The sequence below is a fragment of the Eriocheir sinensis genome, chromosome 32, assembly GCF_024679095.1.
Source record: "Eriocheir sinensis breed Jianghai 21 chromosome 32, ASM2467909v1, whole genome shotgun sequence".
NCBI classification, from domain to species: Eukaryota; Metazoa; Arthropoda; class Malacostraca; order Decapoda; family Varunidae; genus Eriocheir; species Eriocheir sinensis.
The window spans coordinates 17,668,481-17,678,480 of record NC_066540.1 but is presented as its reverse complement, the minus strand read 5'-3'; the positions used below and the strand labels follow the sequence as shown (position 1 = coordinate 17,678,480).

Genomic DNA, 10,000 nt, shown 5'->3' with positions numbered 1-10,000 from the left:
TCACGACTCGCAGCATGGGTTCACAAAAGGTAGGTCATGCCTCACCAATCTCTTGTCCTTCTACAATAAAGTATTTGAGGCGGTTGACAGAGATGAAAATTATGATGTAATCTATCTTGATTTTAGTAAAGCGTTTGACAAAGTTCCTCACCAACGACTGTTGCTTAAATTACAGGCTCACGGAGTAGAGGGTAAAGTTTTGAACTGGGTCAAGGCGTGGCTTAGCAATAGGAAGCAAAGAGTGCAAATCAATGGTAAAAGATCTGACTGGGGATGTGTTACGAGTGGGGTCCCACAAGGTTCGGTATTAGGTCCACTTTTGTTTATTATTTATATCAATGACTTAGACACAGGAATTAGTAGTGATGTTAGTAAATTTGCAGATGATACCAAGATCGGTAGAGTAATTGAGTCGGATCAGGACGCTAGTATTCTCCAAGGTGAACTCAACAGATTATATGACTGGGCGGATAAATGGCAGATGGAGTTCAATGTAGGGAAGTGCAGTATTCTGAGTGTAGGTAGGAACAACCCCTCACATAACTATTGCTTAAATGACACTCTCATAAGTAGGTCTAAAAGTAGAGGGATTTAGGGGTCTTAGTGAGCTCTGATCTCCGTCCAAGGGCACAATGCATTCAAGCTAGAAATCGAGCTAATAGGGTACTGGGATTTATTTCAAGGAGCGTAAGCAACAGAAGCCCCGAAGTCTTCCTCAAACTATATTTAGCATTAGTTAGACCTCATCTTGACTATGCGGTTCAGTTCTGGTCACCTTACTATAGAATGGATATCAAAATGTTAGAATCGGTGCAGAGGAGGATGACTAAGATGATTCAGGGGTTGAGAAACTTGCCACAGAGGAAAGACTCAAACAGTTAAACTTGCATTCTCTAGAAAGGCGAAGGGTGCGGAGACATGATCGAGGTTTATAAATGGATGAAGGGCTTTAATAAGGGAGACATTCATAAGGTTTTGTTGGTAAGAGAACCGGTAGGACAGTAACGGGTTTAAACTGGATAAATTCAGATTCAACAGGGACATAGGCAAAAATTGGTTTACTAACAGGGTGGTGGATGAGTGGAATAGGCTTAGCAGTCATGTGGTGAGTGCCAATACAATTGTCACATTCAAAAATAGACTAGATAAATTCATGGACAGCGATATTAGGTGGGGTTAGATACACGGGAGCTTAGGGTCAAAGGAGCTGCCTCGTACAGCCCTACCGGCCTCTTGCAGACTCCTGCGTTCTTATGTTCTTATGCTATGTACGTTAACACACACACACACACACACACACACACACACACACACACACACACACACATAATTGCTTCCTTCTTTTCCTTCCCTTCTTCTCCTTCCTTCCTTCCTTCCTTCATCCCTTCTCCCCTTCCTCTCACTCTCTCTCTCCTTTCCTTCCCATCTCCCCTTCTTTCCCTTCCTTTCTTTCTCTCCCTTTTTCTTTTCCTTCCTCTCCTTCCCTTCTCCTTCCTTCCTTCATCCCTTCTCTTCCTCTCTCTCTCTTTTTCTCTCCTTTCCTTCCCTTCTCCCTTTCTTTCTCTCCTATTTCCTTCCTTTAATATCAGCCCCCACACACACACACACACACACACACTCGCTCACACGCACCTGGCACTTGGAGGCCCGCAGTTCGTACATGGCGATGGCCCCGCTCTTCGCCCCGGTGGCTATACGTCGGGTGTTGGGGCAGTGGGACACCTGGGGGAAGCCACAGATGGATGGGAACACCTCGCTCAGACCCCGGCTCTTGAGGTGCCCCGCGTCAACACAGTGGAGCACGATGTCCATCACCTGGGGGGATGGGGGAAGGGGTGAGCTGGGGGGACTTGGGGTGAAGTGGGGTGCCATGGGTTGGTATAGTCAGATGCTCCCGCCCCTTACACCAATTATTTCCAGAGGCCAAAAATGAGGTTAATGGAGTTTTAATGAGCGTTCTTTTAGGTTCACGGTACAGATGAAGGCTCAGACTACCACCAGGGTCATAAAAGTACCCCTGGAAATGCCCTAAACTCCCATGAAAGACTAGTAAATTACTTGTTCTTGGGCGCAGAAATGTTTAAAAATATGGAGGTTAATGGAGTTTTAATGAGTGTTCTTTTAGGTCCACTGTACAGAAGGCGGCTCAGACTACCACCAGGGTCATAAAAGTACCCCTGGAAATGCCCTAAACTCCCACGGAAGACTCGTAAACTACGTGTTCTTGGGCTCAGAAATGTTTAAAAATATGGCCCTTAAACCCAACTGTAAACCCTTAACCCCAAACCCATTTACTAAACCCCCAAAACCTCTCCAGACCATATTTTTACCCTCTGAAGTTGTTGAAAAGAACCCCAAACTCTCACCCCATTCTGAACCCCAACCCCATATATTCCATTCTAAAACTCTTCACCCCAAACCCCAATGCATTCCAACCCTTCTCTCCCTATAACTCCATAACTACCTCATAACCCTTAGCCCTATTTAAAACCCCTTTCTCAACATCCAATCCCTTTCTAAAACCCCTCTAACTCCCTTAACCCCACTCCTGAACCCTTTATCACACCCTCAAACCCTTATCCCTCTCAAAAAATCCCTTTCCCAACATCCAATCCCTTTCTAAAACCCCTCTAACTCCCTTAACCCCACTCCTGAACCCTTTATCACACCCTCAAACCCTTATCCCTCTCTAAAAATCCCTTTCCCAACATCCAATCCCTTTCTAAAACCCCTCTAACTCCCTTAACCCCACTCCTGAACCTCTTGTCCCCCCCCCCTCACCTCCACCATAAGGTCCATGATGTGGGATCGCTTGTGCAAGATGAGGTACTCCATAACACGCAGGATCTCCGTCTTGGCGCGGTGCAGGACGGTGTTGTGGATATTGAGTTGCAGGGACTGGGCGTTCTGCTGCAGGGCGTTGAAGCGGGCAACCTCGCGCGCCATGGTGGTGATGAACGCTGGCGGTCGAGCCTCGGCAATCAGCGTCAGTGCGTTCGAGGCGGTTCGGCAACTGTCCGCTTCGGGGATAAGCGGAAGACCGTACTTCATGCTGGGCGGGGAGAGGGAGGGGTGGAGAGCATTAGGGTGGGCGGAGGGGTGGTGGTGTTGGGGTGGTTTTATGGGGTAGCGAGTAGAGTCTGAAAGGATTGAGTGAGGTTGAGAAAAGGGTTGAAAGTAGTGGGGGTTGAGGGGGGAGGGGGAGAGTCTTAGAGTGTGAGGGAGGGGTAGATTTATGGGGTAGTGGGTGGGGTTTTGAAAAGATTGAGTGAGGTTGAAAATCGAGTTGAGAAAAAGGTTGAAAGTAGTGGGGGTTGAGTGGGGAGAGGGAGAGCCTTAGGGTGGGTGGGTAGAGGGGTGTTGCTGGGGCAGATTCATGGAGTAGCAAGTAGGGTCTGTTTGTGGGGAGAGGGGAGGATATTAGGGTCTATGAGGGGCTCATCTACTCTGTTCTGTCAGGGGCTCATTACACCAACAAGTCAGGCAGTCTCTGGAGATGACCTACTGTTGATTGCATTGAACAAAGGAAAGAGAATGTTGGAAAGTTTTGTTTAGTCGGCGCAACATCTGTGGTCATATGCCGGAGAGAGACAGAAGGGGAAGGAATTATATAAGGGAACAGGAGACAGGACACAACCCTTGATTAATACCTGGTACACATTCACTGCTGGGTGGACAGGGGCGTAGGATATCGGAAAAGCCGCCCAAATTTTTCCACTCCACCCGGGAATCGAACCTGGGCTCTCTCGGTTGTGAGTCGAGTGTGCTAACCACTGCACCACGAAGCCCCCTTATGAAGAGAGGTTATCCGTGCTTAGACTCCTCATAGTGACAGCAGAGGTGTTGCCAGCGTGGGCACGAAGACTGGGCGTACAGTGTCACACCTTCCCAAGCAATGCCACTGAGTGTGTGTGGGTGGGTTTGAGGTCTGTCAGTGTGGGATGGAGTGTGTGACAGCTTGAGAGGGAAGTGGATTTGGGATGCTGGGTATGGGAGTGGAGATGACATTAGGGCATTTACCGGGTCAGGATGGAGTACGCACCCACCCCACATACACCCACGCACCCACGCACCTGGGAGCAAGGCGGTCCGTGTCGGCGCAGAAGTCAAGTAGAGCAAGCAACACCTGAGAGAGAGAGAGATAAAGATTAGACAGGTATATTTAATTAAACACACTCACTCTCTCTCTAATCCTTTTCCTTCCTCACACACACACACACACACACACTCTCTCTCTCATGCCTACATACATAAACACACACACACACTCTCTCTCTCTCTCTCTCTCCCACACATACACACACTCTTTCTCCCTCTCACTCTCTCTCTCATTCTCTCACACACACACACACTCTTCCTCTCTCTCCCTCTCCTTCCCTCTCTTTCATTTCCTCTCCCTCTCTTCCCTCCCCTTCTCCTTTCCTCTCTCTCCTTCCCATCCCTCCCCCCCCCCTCACCTTGGCCACATCCAGGTAGGGCTCCCACACCGGAAAGCCGCGTCCTATCAGATCAATGGCAGCCCTCCGCAGTGGGTTGTGGGCGGGCAGCTTGGGACCGGGCGGGGCCAGCACCAGATATGCCAAGGCCTTACCTGTGGGTGGAAGGTTGTGGTGAGGTTGGGGTGATTTGGTTAATATCTTATAGTAACCTAATGCAACCTCCAACCCTTTCTCCTCTCTGTTCTCCTCCTCCTCCTCCTCCCTAAATCATTTCCTTACCCTAAAACATCTCTCTCTCTTTCTCCTTCTCCTCCTCCTCCTCAACCCCATACCCCCTCTTCCTTAACCTCCTATCCTATCCACATCTTCCTTTTTCCTCTTCTCAATCCTCAACCCCAAACCTCTTTCTAAGCCTCTTAAAACCTAACCCCCATTTTACCTCACCGAACCTTGCTTCCCTTCCCCTCTCTGCCTCCTCCTCTTCCTGTAATCATCTTCTACAATCATCTTTATATTTCCTTCTTTGCTTCATCCCTTCTCCCCCCCTCTTTCCTCCTCTTCTTCCTCCTCCTCCTCCTCCTCTTCTTTCACAAACACCACTTTCTATCCTAACCTTATATATTCTTCCTCCCCAAAATCAACTCAATTTCCTCTTCCTCCTCCTCCTCCTCGTCCTCTTCCTCCTTCTCAACTCCTACTCCTAAGCCTCATCCTAACCCCTCCTCCTCCTCCTCCTCCTTCCCAACACTCACTAGTCTGCATGGCTAGGGCGCCGAGGCCAAACCCTTCCGCTGCGTCCTGTCCGTGGTAGGCGCCGATGACCCCAAGCAAGATGATGGCCGTGGCCTGCTTGCGACGACCCTCACTCTGGGCCACCACCTCTCGGCATGTCTCCCCGCCTGAGGGTTGGGGGGGGAGGTAGGGGAGGGAGGTTGTGGGGGTGAGGTGAGAAAGACAGGAAAGGAAGGAAAGGAGGAAAGAAGGAGGGAAGGGATTGAAGGGGAGAGGAGAGGAGTAGGGAGGAGGGGAGGGGAGGAAAGAAGGAAGGGAAGGGAAGGGAAGGGAAGGGAAGGGAAGGGAAGGGATGAGAAGGGAAGGGAAGGGAAGGGAAGGGAAGGGAAGGGAAGGGAAGGGAAGAGAAGGGAACAGAAGGGAAGGGAAGGGAAGAGAAGGGAAGGGAAGGAAAGGGAAGGGAAGGGAAAGGTAGAGAAGGGAAGGGAAGGGAAGGGAAGGGAAGGGAAAGGAAAAATATCGTAAGGTTACCAGTTCATACAAATTTAACACACACACACACACACACACACATACACACACACACACACACACACACACACAAAATGAATATCAACTTGCCACCCACTTTCACCCACACTCCCAGTCATCCACCAGCCCAGTCATCCATTAACTCATCCACCTCAGTCATCCACTTAACTCATGTACCTCAGTCATCCACATAATCATCCAGTCCAGTCAACCACCCAACTAATTTATTCCACTTACCAACCTAAATTATCCTCAGTCATCCACCTCCATCTATTCATCCACCACAAACATCCACTCATCCACTTCAGTCATCCATCTTGTTCATCCACTCAGTCATTAACTCCAACTTTATCAATCATCCACCTCAGTTACCAGCCTCAATCATCCACTTCAGTCATCCATCTTGTTCATCCACTCAGTCATTAACTCCATTATTACTCATCCACCCCAATCATCCACTTCAGTCATACATCTTGTTCATCCACCCCAATCATCCACCTCAGTTACCGGCCTCAGTCATCCACCTAGTCACTCAGCCAGTCACCCACCCCACTCACCCACCCAACCCATCCACCCAGTCACCCACTTTACACTCTCGATCACACCCTTCCATCTGGTTTTCTGGTCCCAAACACGCACCTGACTGGCTATGGGGAGGCCTGATTGTGGCATCTTGAGCGCGCGGTATAATTCTTAAAAGCTCGCTTGTAGAATCTTTTGCTCGGATCACTTTCAGGAAACTACATGCATTCCACTGTAAATTGTAAGCTCCTTCATATGGGGAGAAAATAATGTTTGGTTTATATTTTACCGAGATATCGTGGGTTGATGTGACACGGACCAATTTCTGAAATAAAGAACTCTCATTTTCACATGGAAGGAGTAAACATATGACAAACTGTGTTCTATATCAAAAGAAGCGGACATTTTTGAGCTATTTAGCGCAACAAACGGAATTTTGAAACACCAATTGTAACGGCCATAAATTAAAAAAATAAAAAATAAAAAAACGTTCACATTTTTCCACTTATCTCCATAACGGTTATAGTTTTTCTTATTTTTATGGTTTCATCTTAAAGAACAGATTATTACCTAGACAATGGTAGTTTCAGATTTCTTATATAACGTATCGTTGATGAGTTATGCTTGAAAGAAAAAAATATCGAACCCTGTCCCACGCCCAGACACACACCAACCAATCCGTGACCGCTGGGGAGAATCAACTGAAGAGATTGTGGTCGGTATTATAAGACAGTTTCACCTCCCACATCAGCTATTTCTAAAGGTCAAAGGGAGGGTCAGTCGGCTTCTAATGAGTGTTCCTTCAGGTTCACGGTACAGAAGAAGGGTTAAACTACCATCAGGGTCATAAAACTACTCCAGGAAATGCCCACAACTCCTACGAAAGCCTTGTCAAAACAGGAAATGCCCACAACTCCCACGAAAGCCTTGTCAAAACAGGAAATGCCCACAACTCCTACGAAAGCCTTGTCAAAAGAGGATATGCCCACAACTCCTACGAAAGCCTTGTCAAAAGAGGAAATGCCCACAACTCCTACGAAAGCCTTGTCAAAAGAGGAGATGCCCACAACTCAAACGAAAGCCTTGTCAAAACAGGAAATGCCCACAACTCCTACGAAAGCCTTGTCAAAACAGGAAATGCCCACAACTCCTACGAAAGCCTTGTCAAAACAGGAAATGCCCACAACTCCTACGAAAGCCTTGTCAAAACAGGAAATGCCCACAACTCCTACGAAAGCCTTGTCAAATATGTGTTATTGGGCGGTGGAATGTCTTTTAATACAAACCTTTATGTTCTGTCACCCAGGAAAATTTAACGGCAAGAAGGGTCTATCGTCTTACCTGGAGCCAAGATGTGCTAGCCTGCCTACAGACCAAGTATCACACGCCAATGAGAATTACAGTATTTTTGGGTGAATTTTTTTGTCCCGGTGATGCAACCCCTCCAATCACCTCCCTTCATCCACCCCTCCTCCACTTTCATCCACGCATTTTAAAACATTTCGTCGCCCAAGTTCACGTATTTGACAAGGCTTTCGTAGGAGCTGTAGGCCTTTCCAGGGGTAGTTTTATGACCCTGGTGGTAGTTTGACCCTTCCTCTGTGCCATGAACCTTAAAGAACACTCACGACAACCCGATTGATCCCCTCTTTGACCCTTAGAAATAGTTGATGTGAAATGTGATGGTGTCTTTAAATACAGCCCTCTCTCTCTCTCTCTCTCTCTCTCTCTCTCTCTCTAACATCCGCCAGGTGCTTTTCGACCAGACAATTATACTGATGAGTTTGTGCATCCACGTGTGCGATAGTGTTGCCTTATCCACCCAGGTCATCCATCTACTCATCCGCCTCAGTCACCCGGCAAGTCACCCGCCAGTCATCCGCCGACACACACCTGCACACCCACCGTCCATCTCCTCGTCGTAGTGGTCTTCATCCAGGTGAGGGTGGGGCTCCATCCTCCCCGCCTCGCCTCGCTGCCGCCCCACGCCTTCCCGCCGCCCCCGCCCTGGTTGGGGGTGCCGTTGGTGGTGGGGTTGCTGGAGGGGGTCCCGCTGCTCCCCCCCTGGAAGATAGGAAGGATATTATTATTATTATTATTATTATTATTATTATTATTATTCTCTCTCTCTCTCTCTCTCTCTCTCTCTCTCTCTCTCTCTCTCTCTCTCACAACCCTCCCTACCCTACCCCCCCTCTCTCTCACATTCCACCCCCCTTTCTCTCTCCCCTTCCCTTCCCCCCCTCCCCCTAACACCCCCCACTCACCCACCTTATTAGAGGAGGCAGCGGATGAGGATGACCCCCCAGTGGATGCATGGTGATCCGCGCGCTGCATGTGGGGGCTGTCGTGGTGGTGGTGGCTGTTGTAGTGGGGGGAGGGGCCAGTGGGGAGGGGGTCGGTGTGGGTGGGGAGGTGGGGGGACCACTCCTCAACCAGCTTCTCCCGCCCCCTCACCCCCATGCGGTTGAGTTCGGTCTTCAGTAGGGCCTGGGCTGCCTCGCGGACCTAAGGGGGGGTAGGGGGGTGGTGGGGGGTGGAGGGGAGGGAAAAAAAGGGTTATTGTTGGTGATTAAGAAATTTGGAAGTTTTCCGGTCATCCGCTTTTTTCATCCACTCCAAAACCACCTTCATTTTTTTTGGGGGGTGTCTCGTTCCAGTTTCATCCACCTCTCTCTTTCTCTCTCGCTCGCTCTCGCTCTCTCGCTCTCTCTTCCGCTCATCCACTTTCCTTCATCCACTCCGAAACCACCTTAATTTTTTTTGTGGGTGTGTGTCTTGTTCCAGTCTCTCTCTCTCTCTCTCTCTCCACCACACATAGTCTTCCACTCAATTAAATTTTCTCCTTTGTAACTTCCACCCAACTCCACCCATCCTCCACCTAGTTCCACCCATACATTCTCTTCCACTCCACTCAACTTTCATCTTCATATCTTCCACCCAACTCCACCCAGCTCCACCCACACATTCTCATCCACTCCACTCAACTTTCTTCTTCATATCTTCCTCCCCATCTTCCACCCACCCTCACCACCCCTCTTCCACCCCTCCACGCACCTCCTGACATCGGTCCTGCCACCTCCGCGCGAGTATCTCCACCATGGGCGGCTGGTAGTGGGGTCCACCGGCGGCTGTAACGCAATCCGGCAGCAGGACCGTGTGGAGGGCCGTCAATGTGGACCAACCCTGCTTGATGATGGATTGCTGGCGGCTGAACTCATCCTCCGGTCCGCCTGATCCACCTGTTCCGCTGCTCTTGGTGTTTTGGCTGTGGGGTGGAGTGAGGTGGAGTGGGGTGAGGTGGAGTGAGGTGGGGTTAATATGGGTTGACTTAGGTTAGGTTAGGTTAGACTAAGTTTGGCTGAGGGTGTGTGTGTGTGTGTGTGTGTGTGTGTTTGGGTAAGGAACACACACACACACACACACACACACACACACACACACACACACACACACACACACACACACACACACTCAAACCCCCATCTTTCAACCCCTTTCCCTAACACCCCCCCCACAACACCCCTTACAACCTCCCCTTCCACAATCACACACACAACCCCACCTATCACCCCACTCACCCATCCCTCCTCCTCCAAATCCATCCACCTCTCTGTCTCTCTCTCTCTTCCATACATTCCACATTCTTCCCTTCCACACACAGACAGACAGCTTCCTCCACTGCCGCTAATCCACCTCCTTACATGTGGTTCTTCCGCCGGCGCTCCTGTTCGGGGATGAGCGTAGCTGCGTTCATGTCCTGTAGGGTGTTGGCT

General features: G+C 49.5%; 1 protein-coding gene across 1 annotated transcript in view; it reads right to left on the bottom strand.

The window, feature by feature from the left end:
* Nucleotides 1-10,000, bottom strand: part of LOC127006376 (WD repeat-containing protein 7-like) — a 35,007-nt gene that overhangs the window by 2,659 nt on the left and 22,348 nt on the right. The window contains 10 exon segments of the mRNA XM_050876295.1: nt 1,633-1,815; nt 2,782-3,052; nt 4,074-4,126; nt 4,458-4,591; nt 5,192-5,338; nt 8,130-8,184; nt 8,187-8,288; nt 8,496-8,732; nt 9,282-9,492; nt 9,929-10,000. The exon segment at nt 9,929-10,000 is cut by the window's right edge and continues 74 nt beyond it. Coding sequence (XP_050732252.1) covers nt 1,633-1,815; nt 2,782-3,052; nt 4,074-4,126; nt 4,458-4,591; nt 5,192-5,338; nt 8,130-8,184; nt 8,187-8,288; nt 8,496-8,732; nt 9,282-9,492; nt 9,929-10,000 — 1,465 coding nt within the window.